The sequence below is a fragment of the Amblyomma maculatum genome, chromosome 4 (genome assembly GCF_055883805.1).
Source record: "Amblyomma maculatum isolate TAMU_Amacu chromosome 4, ASM5588380v1, whole genome shotgun sequence".
Classification (NCBI taxonomy): Eukaryota; Metazoa; Arthropoda; class Arachnida; order Ixodida; family Ixodidae; genus Amblyomma; species Amblyomma maculatum.
In genome coordinates this window covers 161,639,128-161,661,750 of record NC_139347.1, presented here as the reverse complement: position 1 = coordinate 161,661,750, position 22,623 = coordinate 161,639,128, and the positions used below count along the sequence as shown (strand labels likewise).

Genomic DNA, 22,623 nt, shown 5'->3' with positions numbered 1-22,623 from the left:
GAGCGCACTAGAATAATTGATAACTACCCGGGAATATTATACTTACGCCGGCGTAATGAGCGGCAAAAGTGACATAAGACGTCTTTCAGTAGGACAGCCTTCTTGGAAAGCTCGAGAAATATGGTGGCGGTTGTTGTACTGATATAAACAATGTACTCAATGCGCGGCTTGGATCTTCTAAGCGGCACAGAGAACAGTGCCCCCGAATTTATTTCATTGTGTTGTGTGCACCGGAACTCCATTATGTCACACTGGTGAATTGTTGCGAATAGGTGCTTCTCGGCTTCTGCACAGCATCGCATGTGCCAAAATACGCGTCAAATTTTCTCATCCCATAGAACATTGGAGTGCCTCAAACCAAAGGTAAGGACTCCTTCAAGTATGCCAATTCCTGTCTCTTTTTCGCCAAAAAGGCCGGTGAAAGGTGTAGCATATTTAATGCGATGCACTAAGGACTGCGGTGCTATCACATCGATATACCGCATGAAGTGCTTTCGCATTATTAATTCATAATATATCATAAGGTGCTCCATGACCAGGAATCTGAAGTAAAACAAACAAATAAATAAATAAATTGCATACGGGATTTTTGTAGTTAAGCAAAGTAGTTAATCTGAAGCATTTCTAAAGTGCAGATTCCACAACGCTCTCGGAACTTTATTTTTTTACTTTATAGCACCGAATAGGCATTGCAGTAATGATCTACAGCATACCCTCGAATCAAATCATCGACCTCCATAGTTCAATCCACCCATCCGCAAAAGCTAATTGGTTCGAATGAATTAAGGTTACGCTAGTGAATGCGCAATGGTCTTCTATTTGTCCCAAGACATGTCTGCATTAATATATTCATTAGTAATTGCGAGCAAGCAAACAAATGATTGATTCACTGCCCAAAAAAATTCAAACTTCAATCACAGCGCGAGGAAAACTTTCATTCATTTCGCCATCGTCCTAAGAATAGCAGAGCCCGCCACGTAGCCATCCAAAGGGGACCCAGGTATCGCACGGTAGCGCTTCATGAATGGATGGGTGGATGGAATATAGGAGCGTCCCCTTTGAAACGGGGTGGTAGCAGTAGCTATCATACTCATTTTTCTCCCTATATCTTAATTATTGATTTATAATGGTTAACTAAACCATCATTCTATTTATTAAATGTTTGTTCCTACATTAATAACATTATGTCACTTCTCTGCTTTTAAGCCACCAATCTTCTATTCGTTTTTTTGCTAGTTTCCACCGCCGGTTTATTCACCCGTCCACTGTTATCTCTAAACCCCAGAGCTTCAGGAACAGTGACTGCGCCTGCATCAACCTCAGGCGCCAATGAACAGCGCCCTTTCCGGGCTACGCCGGATACTTTATCGGGCACAGCGAATAGCTCGCCTGTAGATTCTTGTGGCGTTGTGTCCCTGCAAGCGGAGCCAAATCGCTTTGCGCGCGCTCGCCTTTGTTGTTGTTGTTGTTATTGAAAACTTTTATTGTCCAACAGAGAAGGATCACACCGCCTGGGCCGCTCTGTCTCACCCCCCTGTAAGGGGGAGGGGACTTAGCGGCCCAGCCGCACGGGATGGTCGCATTAGATGCTGGCCGGTTTGGTTTCGCCGGCGGCCTCTGCTGCCAGTTGGACGGCGGTGAGTTGGAGCTCAGGGTCCGAGCTTCGCAGTAAGGTTTCCCAGGCTTCCCTACTGTAATGTTTTGCGCCCTGCGTGGGGAGTAAGCGCACTCCCAAATTATATGGTCGAGGGTTCCTCTCGCCCCACACTTTTTACATTTATAGTCCTCGCAGTCCGATCGGATATGTTTATTTAGTACTGGGTTTGGGTATACTCCAGTCTGCAGGCGTCTCCACGCCATTGCCTGACCTCTATTTAAAGCCGTGTTTGGTGGGGGGAAACGCCTCCGGCATTGCCTGTAGTGTTCTGTAATGTCTTGATACGAGATTAATCGCCCTTCTCTATTATGTTCTGCCTGAGCTGAGCCATCCTGTACAGCTCGGAGGTAGAGATCTCGAGCTGCACTGTGGGCTGCCTCGTTACCGCTGACAGATTCGTGCGCCGGGGTCCAGATGATGTTGATCGTCCTATCAATCACTCCTTGTGTTAAAATTTTGGTGGTGAGGGGGTTTACCCTCCCCCTACTGAAATTTTGGATTGCAGTTTTACTGTCGCTAATAATATATCTAGCTTTGGTGCCAACGCAAGCGATCGCTATCGCAGCTTCCTCCTCTATCTCTGTTTCTTTCCCTAATATGGTATAGCCCCCGTGATGAGGGTGCCTCCCCCATCTACCGCCGCCATGGTCATGTATCGACTGTGCCTGTTTCCTGCCGCATCTACGTAGGCAACTTCATTTGGGGGTTTGCTCCGAAATATTGTTTCTATCGCTTCCGCCCTTTTCTGTCGCCTTTCCCTATTAAACTCAGGGTGCATGTTTTTGGGTAGGGGAGGGATTCTTAGGTGCGCCCTGATTTTCCTGTCAATGTCAACCCTTTCCTTTTGCCCCCTGTCTGTGGCTATTCCAAGGTTACTTAGCGTAGCTCTTCCCACTCGCGTCGTGCTGAGTCTTTCAAGTTGCGAGGTTTTAACCGCGTCCGTGATTTCTGAAATCGTATTGTGCAGTCCTAGGGCCAGTAGCTGCTCCGTCGATGTACATGTTGGGAGGCCTAGGGCCTTTTTAACGCATTTTCTGATGAGCGCGTCTATCTTTCTCCTCTCATCTGCCTTTAGGTTCAGATATGGCGTGGCGTAACCCACTCTGCTAATGATGAAGGCTTGTACCAATCTCAGGAGGTTTTTTTCCTTGAGGCCGCCTCCGTTACGTGAGACCCTCCTGATGAGGTTTAATGTCTGGGTCGCGTGGTTTTCTAACTTTTTAATGGTGATCGTGTTCCTTCCGTGTGTTTGTAAGTGGAGTCCCAATATTCGTATTGTATCTACTTTTGGTATCTCCCTTCCTTCCACGTACACCTGTGGGTCAGAAGAGGTTTGTTCCTGAGTGCCTTGTCATTATACACGAAGATTTCTGATTTTTCAGGCGAACATTTAAGTCCTCTGTGCGCCGCGTACTTAGAGATGACATCTGCTGCCGCCTGCAGCGTTTCATTGATCTCTGCGTCGCTCCCTCTGTTGATCCAGAGATTGATGTCGTCCGCGTACAGGCTGTATTTTAAGTTGTAATTCCCAATTTTCCGCAATTCCTTCGGGAGCCCTCTCATGGCCATGTTGAAAAGGGTGGGTGACAGTACCGATCCCTGAGGTGTCCCCCTGTTACCTAGCCTGATCACCCCAGATTGTATTTCCTGGAAAGTTAAAACCGCCGTGCGGTCCGTTAAGAAATTTCTGACATAGCGATAAGTTTTTAGCCCTATTCCTGCCTGCTGGAGCCCTTCCAAGATGGCTTCGTGCTTGACGTTGTCGAAGGCCCTTTTTAGGTCCAGTCCCATAATGACGTTCGCATTTTTGGTTCTGGAATTAATTATGTCTTGCTGCAGCCGCAGCATGACGTCCTGTGTGCTCAGATGGGGCCTGAAGCCATACATCTCGTCTGGCCATTTCTCTTTTTCCTCCATATAATTTGAAATTCTGGTCTGAATTATGTGTTCCATTAATTTTCCTACACATGACATGAGCGATATAGGCCGGAGATTTTCCACTTTCGGTTGTTTCCCGGGTTTTGGGATCAGAATCACGGTAGCCTCTTTCCAGAGCGGTGGGATCTCCCCTTTTTCCCAGCATTTCTGCATGTAGCTAGTAAGGGCCTCTATCGAGTTGTCATCTAAATTCCTGAGCATCTTATTCGTGACTCCATCTGGTCCTGGAGCTGACTTGGTTTTGAGTTTCGCTAACTCCGCCCTTTCTTCAGCTCTCGTGATGGGAGCATCTAACTTCTCATTTGGAATTCCCTGGTAGTCGGGTAGCTGTCTAATTTCGGTGTCCCCTATGTATGTCTCGACGAGTTTCTTCATGAATATGTCATCGCCGTGCTCTTCGCACGCGTGTCTAACCATAGCCATTTTGACTCGTGCTTGTGTTTTGGACGTTTCAGGGTCTATTAAATGTCTTAGGATATTCCACGTCTGCGGGAGGTTCATATTCCTTTCCATGTCGCCACATTTGTTAGTCCAATTTTGTTCACATAGTTTAAAGGCGTAATCTTCTATTTCTTTGTTATGACGCGCCAGTCTTCTTCTGAGATTTTTGTTGTTTCTGCCTTGCCTTTTAAGTCGACGTTCCATGCCCTGTTTGGCCTCCCACATGTGTAGGAGTCGGGCATCCGCTATTTCCGGAGCTTTTTCTCCTTCTAGCGTCTTAGTTGTTTTCCTGGCGTCTTTCTTTACAACTTCGCACCAGTCCTCCATATTTCCTTTCTCTGTTAGGTCTCTGTTCTCCCTAATCTCTCTAAATCGGTCCCAGTCTGTGATTTTCGTCCGGAAGCACTTTTTTCCTTTGACTTTACTCCTGATTTCAACCGTGGTTTCCACTATTGAGTGGTCGCTCACCAGGTTGAGTTCCGTATTTAGCCATTGCGTTGTTTCTACGTTTTTAATCAGGGTCTGGTCCGGTGAGGTATCGGCGGTAACGCTGTTCCCCGCCCGCGTGGGGTGTAATGGGTCAGTCAGCAATGTTATCCCCAGGTTATGCGTGTCCTCCCACAACTGTCTCCCCTTTGCGTCTTCCTTAGTGTACCCCCACTCCGTATGATGGGCGTTAAATTCCCCCACTATAATTAGCGGCTGGTTCCCTGCTATCTTAAGTTCCTTGTTCATTATCGCCCTGAAGCGGACTTTCCGTTATCTCGGTGGGCTGTAGATATTGAGTAGGAAAGTGTTTGATTCCTCCTTTTTTCCTGTTAGAATTTCTACAAAGACGTTTTCTATCACGTTGTCTTCTAATTCGTGTTGGATTGTTGCTATGTTTCTCTGCACCAGTGTTGTAACTCTCGATTTGTCGCCTTTCCCACTGTGGAAGGCGCGATACTCTCGCAATTTGGCCGGACCGCCGGTCTCCTGCAACGCTATAGCAAGGGGGGCTGATTCGCGGATCGACAGCGTGCTCTGCAATACCGGTCGCTAGCGTCGATACCCGCGACAGTTCCACTGCCAAATTTGGATGTTATTGGGCGGTCTGTCCATTATTCAACTTTGTTTTGTTCTCCTCAACTATAGTCACTCTGGCATTTAGGTTGGCGGTTTCCCCCTTTAATTGCTGGAGCGCCTCCGTCATGAGGTGAAAGTGATTTTGCATCTGTATCTGCATATGTTGAATCTGCTTGGGTAAGTCCTCAAGTTTACTGTCTCGTTCCTTAGCGAAATTCTTAAGACTTCTGTCCAGTTTCGCATTTACTTTCTCTAGCTTTTCATCCACTGTTAGGTCTGAGCTGTTATCCTCCCTAGCTTTGCGTTTAGGTGGGGGTGGAGAGGTACCCTCGACCAGCATATTATTAACCGCTTCCTTGTTGTCGACTTGAGCTGTAAGATGTCGGCCTTCGATTTTGTTGGGCGCCGCTATTTCAGATCCGCCTGCTTTTGTTTGAGATTTAGTCGCCACTGTATTGCGCTCTGTTTTTAAATTTTGTATTTCCTCCTTTAAACTAAGGATCGTTGCGTTCATGCTCTTAATAATGCTTCTTAATTTTTCTATTTCCTCGTCTTTTTTGTCCTTAATATTTCGGCCCTGGGTATCCTTGCCTGCGAAGCTCACGCCTTTGCTCTCACCATTCTCGGTTGTTGGTTCGTCTCGGTCTCGACTGGGGGTCGTGGCTCTCGAGCTTGACAGTCCCCTGGATTGGCTCCTCCGCCTGGAAGAGCTTCGTCCCCTAGAGGCTGTCCGCTGCTCCTCTCCTAGTCTAGGGAAGGAGCTCGTCCTGGGCTTGTACCCTTCCTTCTCCCCTTCTTGTCTGGCTCTTGGGCGGCTCTGGTGTTCTTGGGTTTTTGCGATTTGGTTGGTTGCTTCCCTCGATTCCGCTTCTTTCTTCATCTTCTTTTCCCAGATTCTCTTTTTGATTTCGTACGGTGTGCGATGGATCAGCTTGCATTTGCTGTCCCCCAGCATGTGCTCTTTCCCGCAGAGTTGGCACTTCAGCTTGCAGGTGTGGTCCTCTGGTGGATTTTTCTGTCCGCAACCACGGCACTTGATGTTTGTCGGGTTTGGACATACGTCGATTCTATGGCCTAGTCTTCCGCATGCCTTACATACTTTATATTTCTTCTTATGTAGGTAGCATCTGTGCGGGGCTCCCCCAAGGATGACGGTCCTCGGTACTTTCTCCTCCTTGAAGAGTATTAATATAGTCTTGGAATCTTTCCCGAGTCTTCTTACCCCGATAGCCTCCGGGTTTGCCTTGTGCCTTAGCATTTGCATGATGTCCTCTTAGGTGAAAATCCTATCCACCCCATGCACCACTCCCTTGCCGCACCCGTCCGGAGTGCCCACGTAAGCGAAGACTGCCACCTCTTCTTCCCCTAGCTTAATTCGGTTTATACTCGCGTATTTCATTTTCCTTTCCCCACTTGTTGTAGCGATGAGAATGGAATGTTGTTTCGTGTTGGGTATCACGATGTCTTCCTCTTCCGTTTCTTCAATATTTACGCCCGCCGACGCCCTGATCATTCTTGTTAAATATGCGGCTCACGTTGAAAGCTGCTTGCGCACGCACGCCCTAAACGCAGAGCCAACTAGCTTTGCGCGCGCTTTTGATGCTCGCGCTTGGATTTCTGCCGAGAAAGAATGCTGTCTTGCGCGCGCGCTCGCGCTTCACCGGTTGTAAGTGACAAACTCAGGCTTTCACCAAGTCGTGCTTGAAGTTAATGTGCAGCGATGTACACACTTCGATGTGGTTTCAATAGAGTAGCCGGCAGCTGTGGCTATTGTAATAGAAGAGCGAGCTGTTTGTCACCCATGCGCATAGGGGACACTGTTTCTAGCGTGCTGTGAGGCCGCTGTGAAAGACTGAACGCGTGCTCCCGTCGTTTAGAGAATTGGTAATTTTCGCTTATCTCTTCAATTTTCTTTTTCGTGTGGGAATGACTGCTTATACCAAGTGAAAATTAGATCTACCCTAAATAATTCGGCGGCACGAATACGTTTCGCTTTTTCGCGCCTTCATACCAAACCTGCTTGGCTTCCCTAGTTGCTTCCGCGCAGTTCTTGTCCTGGTTGCATTTGTCTGTTACGTTTGCTTTTTTTGTTTCCGCTGTGCTTTCTTCGCTTTAGCGCCACGCTGCTGACCCGAACATTTCTGATTGACACTTGGCGCTTCTTGTTGTGGACAAATACGAAAATGCGTTTTTGTGATGTCGCTATACGTGACTGAACAGAGTTGGCGGAAATTTCGGGAGTGACGTACGTTTCTGCAGTTTGTCCACATTGAGAAAGCGTTTTAAGTTAAACGCATCCGCAGGTCTGGCAAAATTCAACGCAACCGCCTAAGTTCCCTCCATATGGTCAACTCAGGGCATGACGTCGTTTCTCGATGGCGTCAGCAAAATAAGTCCGATTTGTTATCAGGGAAAGGTACGGGCTAGATTAACTGAAGACTTCGACTCCTTGTGAGTTCGCGCCGCATGAACCATTCAGGACTCGGCGGCATGGTGCTGCGTGTTTCCGTTCAAGTCGATGAGCGTCAGTAACAGTGTCCCTATTTTTGTTTTCGGGAAATCAACTAGGCACAGCTGTGTCTCTCAAGCCATACACAAATGCGCCAGTGTGTTCGCGCTTTTAAAAGTGCACCCCGTCTCCTCCTCGACATCCTTGCACAACGATTGAACGTCGTTGTTGATGCGATATGTGACCGACCTTGACCAATAGCCGCACTTATTTACGAGCCCGTCATCACTATTCAGGGGCCGGCATCTTGCCGGTGAGTAGAGAATGTGGCATTTTGTTAGCCCGCATGCGACTAAACCGAAGTGATTTCTAATGAAGCATTATATAAAAAGTATATTCTCCACCCAGGGACAGGTGCAGAGGTAAGTACAAAGAAGGCCGAAAGTTCTCCGCTTCAGTGCTCATCATATAAATAACCTGTTCTCCCTAAATTAAATGCATTCCATCTCTGCTTCGATGACCACAACCCATCTATGACAGAGTGCCTGAAGCCGGCCCTTACTCAGCACCTGGCTGCCTTGTAATCTTAGCCTGTGCTTCCTTAATTCACGATCGAGGTTAGCGCATTTACCATACGGGCTGCTCTATCAAATGTCTACTGATCCGGAGCCATCCAAAACGGCTTTGACCAGCAGCTGCACTCCTTCTTGGGTCGTTAATCTCAAAACCTACTACAACATTGTTTTCGTATACGCTTAATGCAGCACCAGTTTCGCGCGATAATCCGAAGTCTATAAATTACAAGGGGTACAAGTTACTTGCTACCCCACGTGTACGACAGAACTTTGCATATGAGATGCCACAGAGGCCGAATAAGTGAAAACTGTATAGTAAAGGACCGCCGATGTGCTAGTTGCCGCAGGCGATGTATCATTCCAACTACTCCCCAGCTACAACGGTACAGTCTTGGAAGGCTTGTTTTGATATTTCACTCATATGCAATTCGTGCCATCTGGCTAGAGTTTCAGTGTAAATATATCAGAAATCCCCGCCTTTATGGTCAGCAAAGGCTCGTGATCTCTTTTACCATTACCCGCAATACCTCTATGAGGTTAGAGAACTCAGAAGTTGGGCCGGTCGACCCGTGAAGTACGTGGTCGGTGTGTGATTCAGGAATAAGTTCAAGAAAGTCACTTTTATTTTTACGACAATCGGATATTTATAGCGAGTAGTCCAAATACACTGCATAATAATAGAATAAAAAAAGAAAACGCCACGATACGATAGGGATAAAAACGACTAGGTAAATGACGAGGCAAAAAAAAAAAGGACAATTAACAAAAACTGCGACAAAAGAACACTACAAAAATAACAAAACAAGTATTCCAGGTATATTATGTAGGATGCCAGAGTTACACAAAAATACAGAGTGAAAATACTAAGCCATATCAAGGTTTAAACAAAGGCGATCCGATATTCTATTAACCGACAGTCTGTGGCAAAAAAAGAAAAACATTCTCGCGGCTTTATTGTCAGATGAGACGACGAAGTCGCTTAGTTGATTGGTAGCTGCGGCCATACAAGAGAAGAAATATGAGTTGATCGGGGGTTCGGTGAAAAACAAGACTCTTTCCCAGAGCGGCCGCGAGAGAGGCCCGGAAGTCTGAATGCTCCCAGAGCGCATTGCCGCGGACGTGCTGCGGTATGCCTTTTCATACTCTCGGCTGGCTGCGCTTTGGCCGCGTCAAGGACGCGCGGTCGCTGTTCCGAACGTCATGTTGAAGCATGCTCGAAGGAGCGGGAAGATCCTGTAAGTTCCGCTCTATATCTGAGGCAGAAGATCCGGCAACTTCCGCTCTATATGTCAGGCAGTTTGTGAGAGCACAACACGCAAGACAGTAAGCTGAGGAAAGCAGGACGCATCCGCGCATTTACGCAGCCGTGACTCCGCTTCAAATATGAAAAAAAAAACTGCCCACCAACCAGCGTAATCGGCGTGCGGTGCTGCAGCCGAGCATTTGCTTGCACCCGCCGAGGTCGGGAGGAGGCGAGCACAAGAGATGCGTGCAGCCTCGGTTGCATGGTGAGGCGACGCGACGGCGTCTCACCCGACGAGCGCTTCTGAATTTCGCCGCTTGAGGATGAGCGCGCATTGCAGTCGCGCAAGCAAGCAAGCGGCGCTGAGTTCTCTATTGAGGCTGGAAATAAAATGAATATTGCCTTTGAGGGAAAAAGATGTAACTGCGCTCTTACTACTCTGTGTTCAAACTTGGGTGTGTCTGTCCTTGTTAGGCTTGAAAAGTTTCCAGCGCTCGTTGAGGCCGCTACTTGTTAATTCGCACCATAGTTATGAAGAGAAACATGAAATAAAAACCAAGTCTTTACGTAAAAATGGCGATATCGGACCATTCTGTAAGAAGGAACTAAGCAAAAAAATCGAGTGAAGAAGTGTCTCCTATGAGAAGCAAATCGTTGTTTGTATGTTTAGTGCACGATTCGAGCGGACCCCGTACCCGCATTCGCGTTCTACTCTTAACAGCACATCATCCCCAATCTTGTTCATATTTTAGTGCCAGAGACTCCTGGGCTTCTCAATGTTCGAAACGTTCCTTCGCTGTTGTTATTCCCTCCTTGCTCCCAGTAAGCGCGGCTCTAGTCCTCTTTAATCTTCTGCCCTTTATTCGGGATGTTATTTGCTTGCAGCATTCCATTTTCTGCCACAGAAGAAACCCATTTTCTTCAAAATCTGCGCCTAGGCAACATAAAAAGTAGAAATGAGTCTCGTAGTATGTTCTCTTGTTTTCGCAAAAAAAGAAAAAAAAATTCTCGGAGGTCTATGCGTCTCGGACTCATAGCGTATTCCGACGTCTGAAAACCTCGGGCTAGTCAAACAAAGAAGCGTGTTTACTTTCTGTAGTAATGGTAAGTGACCGATGTTTCGTCTTGCAGTTCTTTTATCGGGCCAACCACGTGGGCGTCAGCATAGACCGACCAGAGTACCTGCACTGCCATCCAGACACACAGAGCGAAGGATGTGAGTAACGAGATCTTTGAAATCTGCCACCGCGGCAGTAGTTTTCGCATATGCGTTTTCTCACTGGTAAAAGATTTTATAACAAAGATGTCAGAATCATCCAGAATTCAAAGGCGATGAAAGGTAATGTTGAGTGAAATTGTTTACCAGCGGGTCATGCAATATACCCGCAGAAAAAGCTGAATGATAACTTCTGCTCAGTTAGTGTAATCATTCAAGCACGCATTCACTTTCTCTGTAGGGGAGGCGACACGGCATGTGAGCTGCGACTTCTCCAGTCCAGTTGACTGCGGTTGGTTTCCCGATCGAGGGACCAAATACACAGACTGGATGTATTATGCGGGCGGTGCTGGAAAGCCCATAATCAGGTGGCAGCCCACGGATAGCCAGTCCCGCCAAGGTATGTGGCAAATATTATGGTAGTAAACATTTATCTAATCTGATAGATTGGTTTTTGATAGCGTTAAGACGTTGTAAGTTAATTACAAGGCAAAGACGTTTAATTCTGAAACATGACACAAAAGCATGATTGTTTGAAATGTTTTTAGAAGTTCAGAAGGCCCGATTTTCATAAACGTCATTTAAATATTGTGGTATCCAGCTTGGCTGCCTTAACCGTTCTGCGAACAAGCTCTTGGTGCTTCTCCTACAGCGCAAGGTACACGCTATTTTAAGATCAACGTTACTCTTTTCTACATTGGATGCACGATATAAAGGTATCATTTCCTAGTATCAAGCTGACTGCAATTTTCTGTTCGTCTAACAGAATTGTAAATATGCTTGGGTGTACATATTCAGTAAGGCTCGTTTCACGCTGTTGAATGTCATAAATTAAAAACGGTGCATGCAAACCTGCTCAAAACATGTTGGGCCCCACGTAGGGCGCTTTAAGAAAAACGGAAGACTTATACACAATTTTACTGAATACAGCACAGGAACAGTTGAATGTTATTAGCAACTGACGAAGGACGTTCTTTTCGCCAACATCCTTTGCCTCCACCGGTGTCCTGGGCTGATGCAGGAGCATACATATATGCCAAAAACACGCATCCTGGCGTATCAATTGCCCGCCTGATCTCCATCAAGGTGGCTGCGACGCCCGACTCTGGCCGTTGCTTCACATTCTGGTAATAGTACATTTTTGTCTTTTCTTACTTAAGTGCAAATTTAGATTAGGTATAATGCGCCATTATTATACGTGGAAATATAACAAAACGCGTGCGGCATTCGTCATACCTTTTAACAAAATAAAAAAGAAAGAAAACTTACGCTTCCTTATTAAGAGTAAGGGGAAGCCTTAAAGCGGTAAAGAAGAAATTGGGCATAGGCAAAAACCGGATGTATGCGATAAGGGACAAAGCGGGCAACGTCATCACGAATATGGACAAGATAGTCAAAGTAGCCGAGGAGTTCTATACAGATCGCTACAGTAGCCAAAGTAGTCAGGACCGTAAGGAGATTGGCGGTAGGGAAAAACAGTCAGACGTTCCACTAGTGACGAAGGACGAGATCAAGAAAGCACTAGAAACTATCAAAAGGGGGAAATCAGCTGGAGAGGATCAGATAACTACAGATTTGCTGAAGGACGGGGGGGATATCGTGCTAGAAAAACTGGCCACCCTGTATACGCAGTGCCTGGTGTCATCGACGGTACCGGAACCATGGTAGAATGCAAACATTATCCTCATTCATAAGAAAAGGGACTCTAAGGACCTTAAGCATTACAGACCGATCAGCTTACTGTCTGTTACGTATAAGGTATTTACTAAGGTTCTCGCTAATAGAATCAGGACAACCTTAGACTGCAATCAAGCAAAGGATCAAGCAGGGTTTCGGAAACGGTACTCTACTATCGATCATATCCATACCATCAATCAGGTGATAGAAAAATGCTCGGAATATAACCAGCCCTTACACATAGCATTCATTGATTACGAAAAAGCATTTGACTCAGTTGAAACCTCGGCGGTGATGCAGGCATTGCGAAATCAGGGGGTAGACGAGCCGCACGTGAAAGTGCTGGAAGATATATATAGTGGCTGCACAACAAACATAGTTCTGCATGAAGAAAGTAACAAAATTCCCATAAAGAAAAGTGTTAGGCAAGGAGACACAATCTCTCCAGTACTATTCACAGCTTGATTAGAGGAAGTATTCAGAGACTTGGAATGGGAGCAGTTAGGAATAAGGGTAGATGGAGAATACCTCCGTAATCTGCGATTTGCTGATGACATTGCCTTGCTAAGTAACTCGGGGGATGAACTGCAAATAAATGATTGATGGCCCAGACAGGAAAAGTAGAAACGTAGGCTTGAAAATAAATATGCAGAAGACTAAGGTAATGAACAACAGCCTCGGGAAGGAACAGCAGTTTACGTTAGGTAGCGAAGTACTGGAAGTAGTAGGCGAATTATGTCTACTTAGGACAGGTAGTAACCGCAGATATGGGTCATAAAAAGGAAATAACAAGAATAAGATTGGGATGGAGCTCATTTGGCAAGCACTCGCAGATTATGACTAGCAGCTTACCGATATCGCTCGAGAGAAAAGTATACAACGGTTGCATCTTACCTGTACTCACCTATGGGGCTGAAACGTGGAGGTTAGCCAAGAGAGTTGAGGACAACCAAGAGGGCTATGGAACGAAAAATGGTAGGGGTAACATTAAGAGATAGGAAGCGTGCAGAGTGGCTCAGAGAAATAACTCAAGTTACCGACATTCTAGTGGAAATTAACAAGAAGAAATGGACATGGGCAGGACATGTAGTGCGAAGAGAGGATATGTGATGGTCGCTTAGGGGGACAAACCGGATTCCAAGGGAAGGAAAGCGTAGCAGGGGGCAGCAGAAAGCTAGGTGGGCGGATGAGATTAAGAAGTTCGCAGGGGTCAAGTGGATGCAGCTAGCACAGAACCGGGTTAACTGGAGAAATATGGGAGAGGCCTTCGCCCTGCAGTGGGTTAATCAGGCTGATGATGATGATGATAGGAACGTGTCCTCCATGGTCTAGGAGACGCTTGCTTGAGAGCCCTGAAGGTCGACCCCACGCTCTCACCTGAAATGAGCAACCCGACCTCGCAGCTGTTCCATAATTTGTGACAGCATGTTGTGTCTTTATGTCACGAAACCCATTGATAAATGAGTGCTCGGCCATGTCCCGTATTATATAGGATAGGCACAGTTAAATATCAGGTTCTTCTTTTCTTGTTGTTTTCTTGAAATTTCTCTCATCTCCCGATTACATGGACCGGAATTCACTCTAATTGCAGAATACAGAATTTATTTACACTATATACACACTGCAGCACAACTTCACTTCAGTCAAGGTGCGGTCTCTCGTCACGGCACCCGAAACGAGTCTCTCGTTTTGCCGCGTCGCTCGGACGCTTCAAAGTCGTTCTCTCCCTCGAATTCCTCCTCGCCAGGCTCCTGGGGAATCCTCACTTTCCCCGTCGTTTCGCCGCGGCTGTGGCAGGTGAAAAAGCCTTCCACCCCCGTTACAAATGTTGACCGCCAGCGCCCGTCGAATTCTCAGAAGCCGACTCGCTGGCTCGGAGGGGATGGTTTCAGGCAGATCGGAGGTCTTCGGGAGCGACGCTCTTCTTCTGCTGGTCGTCCGTGCGGCTCCAGCTCACAGGCCGCCTCACAAGTTAGGACAGTACAGAGGGAGGAGGCGTCTGCCACGGCCGCTCCGTTGGCTTACAAACACACACGAACGCCAGCGAAAATACACACATATGGCAGACTTTTCAAGAGTTATCTGCCCGCGACCAGGGCGCTTCAAACGCGCACTTAACAGGTACCATCTGCAAAACCGTACCCATGAACTTCCTTTTATAATGCCTAAAACATAGATACGAAACGTTGTGCTGGACTCGGCCTTTAACGATATTGCATTAATATGATTTAATAAACACTTCCACACGCAGCTTATAGTAACTAAATTTAGACTGGTTTTATATGTGGGACGCATAATGTAATATGCTCGCCAGTTCCCCCAGATTTCGTCCGCTGCTGTTATACTCGCCTATCCTTATAACGAGTTACTGGATACCAGTAGAAAAAAAAAAATTATGAAACGTTCTGATCTTTTAGGTACATTTATTACAAGTACCTTCCCCTTTTGCGCCACCGTAAAATCATGGACTTTCAATTATAGATTCAGCCTTACCAATATCAATATCAATTATTTCCTAATTTACAACTTTAAAGAGTCAGCGCTGTCGAAAGTGAAAACTCTTTGTCAATAAAACTTTGTAAGTGAACTTTCTGCCTATAACGGACGTCAAATTATTTTTAATACCAGTACCTTGCCTTCCGAGTGCTTAAAGGTAAAGATGACGCAGTAGCCCTGTTGTGTGCCCTTCTGACTCAGGTACAACATGTGGCACCCGAACATCGGCGAGCTCAGGCTGTTACAGCGCGTCGACAATGCATCCGCAAGCGTTTTGTGGAGGCGTGAAGGTCCGCAAGGCAAAGACTGGAAGCAAGGACAGGTCCAACTACACTCTGATTATCCTCATCAGGTGCGAGTTTCTAAGTACTATTGACTATTTAGGGAATCATAAAGTGAATAGCTTCTGGCAGAAATGAAAAAGCCGGCGGGTAGAAAAATTCCTCACTGAAACTCGTTGATTTTTTCATGGTAGTTTGCGTCGGCTGCATATAGATGCCGTATTTGGGAGGGATGAAAAAATTTATTTTTTACCTACTGGTCTAAACTGCTGTCTACGTCCTCCTTATACTTTTAACTTTTATCAGCGGTCATTTTGTTTTCAAATTGTAAAATTGATTTGCTCGTTCTGGCATTTCACTATTCATTTTTGGCTGTAGCAGGGCATGATGTAGTTACATACTCTATCCTGCGACAATAAAGAATGAATGTTCGTTGCCTTAAACAGGGTGACCAACAGTTGAGATCTCTTCCACTAAAGCCACTTAATTTCAATATGAAGGCGGCTAGGTATGTTGCCAAACAGCGCAATTGAAGCGTTCCGGCATTGTCTTTAGTGGGTTATATTATTTCACCCAAAATTTAGGTGACAATCACACTTATACGCCATCCCACACTGCATTTATCTTCCCGCTTCCCGCTTCATGCTTTAATTGCAGTTGAGATAAGTCTTCACTTTACGTGTACTGCTACTGAACTGCTTTGGCGTGCTGCAGCGCGCTTATGTGCTTCATATTATTATGCAGCGCTTGAAGTAAAAATAAGCGTGATAAAAACTTCTCTTGCAAAAAGCAGCTCTTACTTTCAGACAACGTCTAGCATTACTTCTTTAAGGGCTATCAGGGTGCTTTCCCTACAAAGCTCGATTTATTTACGTATATTGAGGGCAGTACTTCACTTACTTAAGTTAGAAGTTCAATGCTCAGTTTTTTATTTGAATACAAAAGCCATGTAAGAAATGAATTCTTCTAGTGAAGCAGAAGTCGCTAGTGTGTATTCAGTGTTCACTGCATGTAACATTATGGCAAAGTGTTTTTACTTTATGTTGTTTTTGAGCAGCAACTCATTTATAATCGAATGTTTAAAGAAAATACAGTCAACAAGTGGCTGGTAAGATGTCTCGTAGAAACAGCTGTACATAACGAATTAGATTTTTTTATGCAAGCATATCTTATTGAATAAAAGAGTTACTTAAAAACAGTAGTTTATACTGAACACTGCCTTAATGATATAACTGGTAGTAATAGAGGCGCTTTCATTTTTTTTAACTGTTTAGGTATTTGAAAAGTGAAAATGCTTGGTGTTTTCAGCTTCCACTCACATTTATATCCTAAAAATAATTTTTCACACTGTGCTCAGCACCTTAAAATACATTGACCTCACGAGTGCTGTTGACATGGCAAAGTTATTTGGAAAAAACTTTTGATAAAAACATTTTTTTATCCACCTGTGTTGTCTTCAAACATGTTGTTTAACCTGATTACTGTACGAATGTGTTCGACTCAAGAAGAAAATAATTTCATTACAGCTTGTGTTCGAGGCGCTTGTGACCCCAATGAATCCCGGAACGATTGCTCTCGACAACTTTAATCTCACGGACAGCCAGTGTAGCAACACAAAAGGTATTTCTTGATTTCTCACAGCCTTACATCATTATATTAGGCCTAAATTTTGAACTGTCACAACTTTAGTGCAAAGGTGCACTGCAAACACGAACACGAAACGTTGAGCCCATTCTTGTGTATACAGTAACGCTGAACACAGCTAAAAAGCTTGGAGCTTAATGCTGCAGAGCCTTATCGTGATTCTTAAGTGTGATATCGAGTCTCTAGCAAAGTTTTTGTAGAACCGAAACCTCATTCGCCATCAAGAAGTGTGCTGTCATTTATTACCTGTCCCATTAATAGAAATAATTATCAAAATGCATAAGATACCGAAAGGTGTGCCATTGAGTGCCTTTTTTCTGCTTCCTACTTTTGCACCGTTCACCACAGATAGGGCTATTGGCAAATTCCTGTCCATCGGGTCGGTATACAGAAAACTCTGCTTATTACACTTAATGGCATTTACGAATTTAATGTGATGCCATTCGGCCTCAGCCATGCATCAGTTGCCTTCGAACAATTGATGAACACGGTACTCCGCGGTTTAAAATGGGAGGTAGGTATGCGTTACTTCGGCGATGTCGTAATTTTCGGGAAGACGTTCAGCGAGCACATTCACCATTTAGCTCTTGTGCTGGACTTCATGCCGAAAGCTGGCCTTGTGCTGAAGAAGTGCGTTTTTTTAGCACGCAGAGCGCTGGATTTCGTAAACCTCGTGGATAAAGGCGGCGTCAGGCCTGATCCTGCAAAAACAGCAGCGGCCGCCTCTTTGAAGTCACCCCAGTCCGCCAAAGAAACTACGGAGTTTCTTGGGTTTGTGTTCGTGCTTTCGCCTTTTATTGCTAAAGCAATACTGCTCGCAGTTTGAGCCTTCATCGTGGAACGGCGGTGACAACCATTAACCTTTGAACTTTGGACAACCCCCGTAGACGACCTCAAGCTGGCAGGAGCTGCCAACTTGGGTCTCTCGTTTCACATGGGACGGTTATGTCAGACTCAGTCTGCTAGGACCCTGGAATTCACGTTACCCCTATGGGCCACTAAGGCACGTTCATATCGTTTGGTTAAAGCGGCGCTTCATATGTGGGCTGAGGAAGAAGAAAAAGAGAAGAAGAAGAACGCTCGGTCACCCACAGCTAATGCTTTCGCTCAGTATTTGGTTCAGCAGCGTTGAACCCTTGTACTTTTTTTATTCACAGTTTTACATACATCGCACATACCCTGACAAGCCGCCTTCATAAAGATGCAGTTTTCGAGTAGACATCTGAGTGCAACTGCTCCTTGCACCCTTATAATTCTTGCTCCCTTATAATTTTTCTCACGTCGCAACCTCTGCTGCGCCACTTCGATTTTTCAGTGCACATAGAGCTACATTCCGACTAAAGCGTTGTTGGAATTGGTGCGGTTCTTGTCCTGTGCTGCGATAGCAAGGAGCACGTCGTAGGCGAGTCGCTCCTTTAATGAGCCGGAGCGAAATTATACTGTCACTGGCAGGAATGCCTCGCTGTCGTTTTTGCCACACAACACTTTTGCTCTTATCTTTATGGACGCCGGTTTAGCATGGTTCACCATGCCCTGTGCTGAAAAGTTAACCTCTGGGGCACATGTGGCCGCATTCCACGACAGTTCCTGCGGCTACGAGACTATGACTTCACAGTCGCATACACAACTGGCCGTAAGTATGCTGACGCAGACTGTTTTTCGCACCTCCCTCTTTCTACGCTGAAGTCTTATGTCGATAATTTCGAGCCCTGCGTCGCGTCGATGCCACCGGATTTTCCTGGCAACCTGACGTTTACTAAAGAACAGCAAAGATATTCCACCCCGGAACCTCTCTTAGAAGCGGCTCAAGTTCGATCACGTGCACACCAATTTTGTGTGCGTCTTCGGCTACTGTTGAAAGAAAACTATCCCTCTATGGGCCCCTGCTTCCTCCCGGTTATTCCGAAGAGCATATGCCATCCATTTTGCTGGCCATGGCCGACGAACCTAGTTACGGGTATCTTGAAACTGCGGGAACGCTCCACCGCGTCCAGGAACGCTTCTATTGCCTGTAAATGCGAGAATCATACTGAGCTTTACGTCGCCAGCTGCACCCAGTTTTAGTGCTACAAACCTCCCACAAGCGTGGAAGCGGAGCAACTTCCGCCCGTAACACCACCCTGTCCACTATATTAGAGCAATTGTGGGCGCCTATCTTGTCCCCTTACCGCTATCCCATAATGGGAACTGTTGGATCATTGTTTGCGTGGACTACCTCACTACATATTGTGAGACGGCAGTAATGCCTGATCACGCCAACTTGGTCAACGCATACCTGGCCAACGCGTACTAGGTCTCTTGCTTTATGCTACGGGCGAAAGTTCTCCGCTATTAACCTCCACGAATTATTTTTAGATAGTGTGGTCGCCAGTTTACCACCGACATCGTGGAGCAGATGTTCTATTTATGTGCTTGTCATTTTCGCCGTTAACTGCCTTACCATCCCCAAATCAACAGGTTAACTGAACGCACTAACCGAACGATCACTAGCATGCTCTCCACGAACATCGATGCAAATCACGAGAACTGGGACATCGTTTTACTGTTCGTAGCCTCCGTTTTTATTACTGTCTATCATAATACCACTGGCGTCAGCCTATCCTTCCTGCTTTCTACGCTGGCCACCTAAGATTTACCTTGGAAACCACCCACCGTTTCCTGCCAGTATAGGATGAGGATCCCTCGGTAGCCGTGACAGTCTGCTTTTCAAGCCTGCTTTCGCACTCAAGTCTCTCAGGATCGATCGAAAGCATGGTATGGTGCTTTCGAGCGATCCAACCATCATCACGTCACTTACTTCGGCTGCATAGAGGGAATTGTTACGCCCCAAAAAAAGAGGAAGGGGAAGATTAGGATGAAAAAGAAGCGGTTCGTGCTGGGACTCGCTGGACTCAGCTGGTTTTTGACGTTTGTTCTCCGGCTAATAAAACCTCGCTCTTAACAATAGGGTAAACGTTACAATGTTAAAATACTTATTAGTAAACGTAATATGTAATTCGTAGTGTTACAAATTTGCTAGATGTAACGCTTTAGGCTGTGCCTCATTGAGCATTCTTAGATGCCTACCGTGTTGCGACGGCTTGTGTGTTCATGCCTCATAATGAAACAGTGTTTAGCATACATCACGAAAAAAATATACCGAGCTCCTTTCTTTAATTGTGTTTCATATGCAGTAATGTCTTAAAGGCGGACATAAGTATTTTGAGCCAGTGTCTTTCAACTTCCAAACAATCGGAATGGTTACGTCAATTTGCGCCTGTAAAGAAAGATGAGAGCCATTACGCTGTTGAATAACTATTCTGAGTAAGGTTGTCTGACGAAAGCATAACATGTACGTAGGGTACTAGTTTAGCTACGAATACCGGTTTATTTATCTAACATTTATCTCATCCTTGCGGAATTGCCTGCAAACAACCAATTGGGCAGGGTACCGTATTCTCAATTTGACGGCTTCACCCACAGATCATTGCAGACATGGGAGATTTGTTTGGGGCTGTAGATTGTCTGACGACAAAACGTCGCAATCGTCCTGAAGAAATATTTTGAAAACAGTTTTGTACGCGAAGAAAAATGTTATGAAGAGAATATTGCTTTCCATGCTTACTAACACGCAGTGTGCACTTTCGAGACCGACTCGTGTGGCTGGCAAATGCACAACTGGGAGCGGACCAGCGCAAGCAGCGTCGCCCTACCTCAAGCCGATTACACCACCCAGTCCGCCTCAGGTAAGAAATGTAACCGAACATTCAACCTTTCAGCTGTCGTCGGTACAGTGTATGTATAAATTTCAGAGATGACTTGAATTACAGATTCCAAATAATATTTTTACTCGGCTTGGAATTCCACCAAACTGACGAGATACAAATCTTCTTAATACATATATCTCGCAAGTACGTCTTGTTATGAAAGTAAAAATATTTGAATGTTTGGCCTCTAGAAAACATTCTTCGAACGCGAAAGGAAAGCCTCTGGTGTAGTATATAATCTAAACAACAAAAAACAAGGTTTTCAAATTCCTAATCTTGTACGCTTGTTGAGGAGCACATTGAGGGAAATTCACTGCCTATGTCAGCAATAGCTAAATTGAGAACATATAACTTGCGAAACCGGGAATCAAGAAAATCGCCTTTAGGTATTCTAAACATTTTGCCTCAGCACAATTGTGCTCAATGTAGGCTTGTGAGTGATTCGTGCAATTTTGTACACAGTCGAGAGCAAAACAATTTTAGGAGACACTACATGCAATTTGGCTCGGATAAAAGCATTGTGAAGCCAGAAGAACAAAGGCAGCGCCTATGTCTCGTCTGCCCTTCTCTGTCCATTGTGAAGTTTGCGCTGTTTTTGCTCTGTGATGAACCAACTAGCTCGAGATGTCTTATTCAAAGGCATGAATACAAACATTATTAATAGATTCTGCAACTGTTTTAGCTTGACACCTACTATATGAATTCTTGGAGACGCTGGCGTGTGTTGGCTCTAATAGCCGTCTGCTTGCTAGTTGTGTGATGCTGCTTTAATCGGCCCACACCTAAATGTGTTTCGGTTAATTGAAACGCACATAATTGAATAGTGAACAAATAACAATGGTAGTGCACGCTGGCCGAAGGCGCAAATTTTTAATAATTCAGCCTTGTCTGGACCAATGATACAAGCTTCGAAACCCTAATCGATGTATCCTACATGAAGCTGTGTGAGGACGATAGTTTTCAAGTTTATTAATTTGGTGCGAATAAATAGTTACAACAGCATAGTGTTTATAGTTGTAATTCGTACAGTGCACTTAAGGATATATTTGTAGATTTATTTGCACGCGCTCCTTATAGTATTATTCCGCTACGACACTCTAACCTGCACCCTCTGCTCACTTTACGCCACATACATACATACATACATACATACATACATACATACATACATACATACATACATACATACATACATACATACATACATACATACATACATACATACATACATACATACATACATACATACATACATACATACATACATACATACATACATACATACATACATACATACATACATACATACATACATACATACATACATACATACATACATACATACATACATACATACATACATACATACATACATACATACATACATACATACATACATACATACATACATACATACATACATACATACATAATTTTATTGACATTGATTCTTACATCGTTTCATCATTGTGATAAATTGTTTTCTGTATAGGCAGCTCTCCAGCTAAATAAATATATTACAGAACACACTCTTGCAGTAGCAAAAAAGGACTGTAAAACTGCCATAATGAGTCAATTTACAAAAGGTTACATACATACACTGTTGATCACAAAATTAATTAATGATGACACACCAACTAGCCCAGGGGAGTTTACTTCGTCCCTATTGGCTTAGCGTTGTGGTCTTTGCTTAACGAGGCTATTTAATGAGGTGTCAGGGGGGATTTCTGGTAGACGAGACGAGTTGCAATAAACATGCTGTAATCTCGTTCGACTCCGAATAGTTCTTTTCTGCCTTGATGCATCGATCACAACATACTAGTAATGAGGGTTCGAAATCATAGAAAAGGTGTTGCCATGTACGTTTTCGTAAGGAAAATAATTTATTGGATGATGCCCTATAGTTCGAAGTACTTCTGCTCCGTTGCCCTACAAAATCTAAATTAAATGCATCAGGTACCCAAGAAGCTCGATTCCAGCGCAATTTTCGCGGACGACTAGTTTCTTTCTATAAGATACCTAAAAACAGTCTACACTATTGTGTTTTCTAAACTACATTCTTTTCTTTAGCCGTTGCCGTTTGATGCCCGGAAAAGTTATTTCACACATCATGCGTGGCCTTCACTACAGGGCCCGACTTAGCAAAGCGAAATGCACAGGATCGTGAAGAGAGCAATGCAGTTCATAATGTGGCG

General features: G+C 45.0%; 1 protein-coding gene across 1 annotated transcript in view; it reads left to right on the top strand.

Moving 5' to 3' along the window:
- Positions 1-22,623, top strand: part of LOC146193376 (MAM and LDL-receptor class A domain-containing protein 1-like) — a 204,074-nt gene that overhangs the window by 141,650 nt on the left and 39,801 nt on the right. Inside the window, 6 exon segments of the mRNA XM_084600530.1 lie at positions 10,500-10,584; positions 10,826-10,984; positions 11,606-11,711; positions 14,959-15,109; positions 16,565-16,658; positions 20,264-20,407. Coding sequence (XP_084456656.1) covers positions 10,500-10,584; positions 10,826-10,984; positions 11,606-11,711; positions 14,959-15,109; positions 16,565-16,658; positions 20,264-20,407 — 739 coding nt within the window.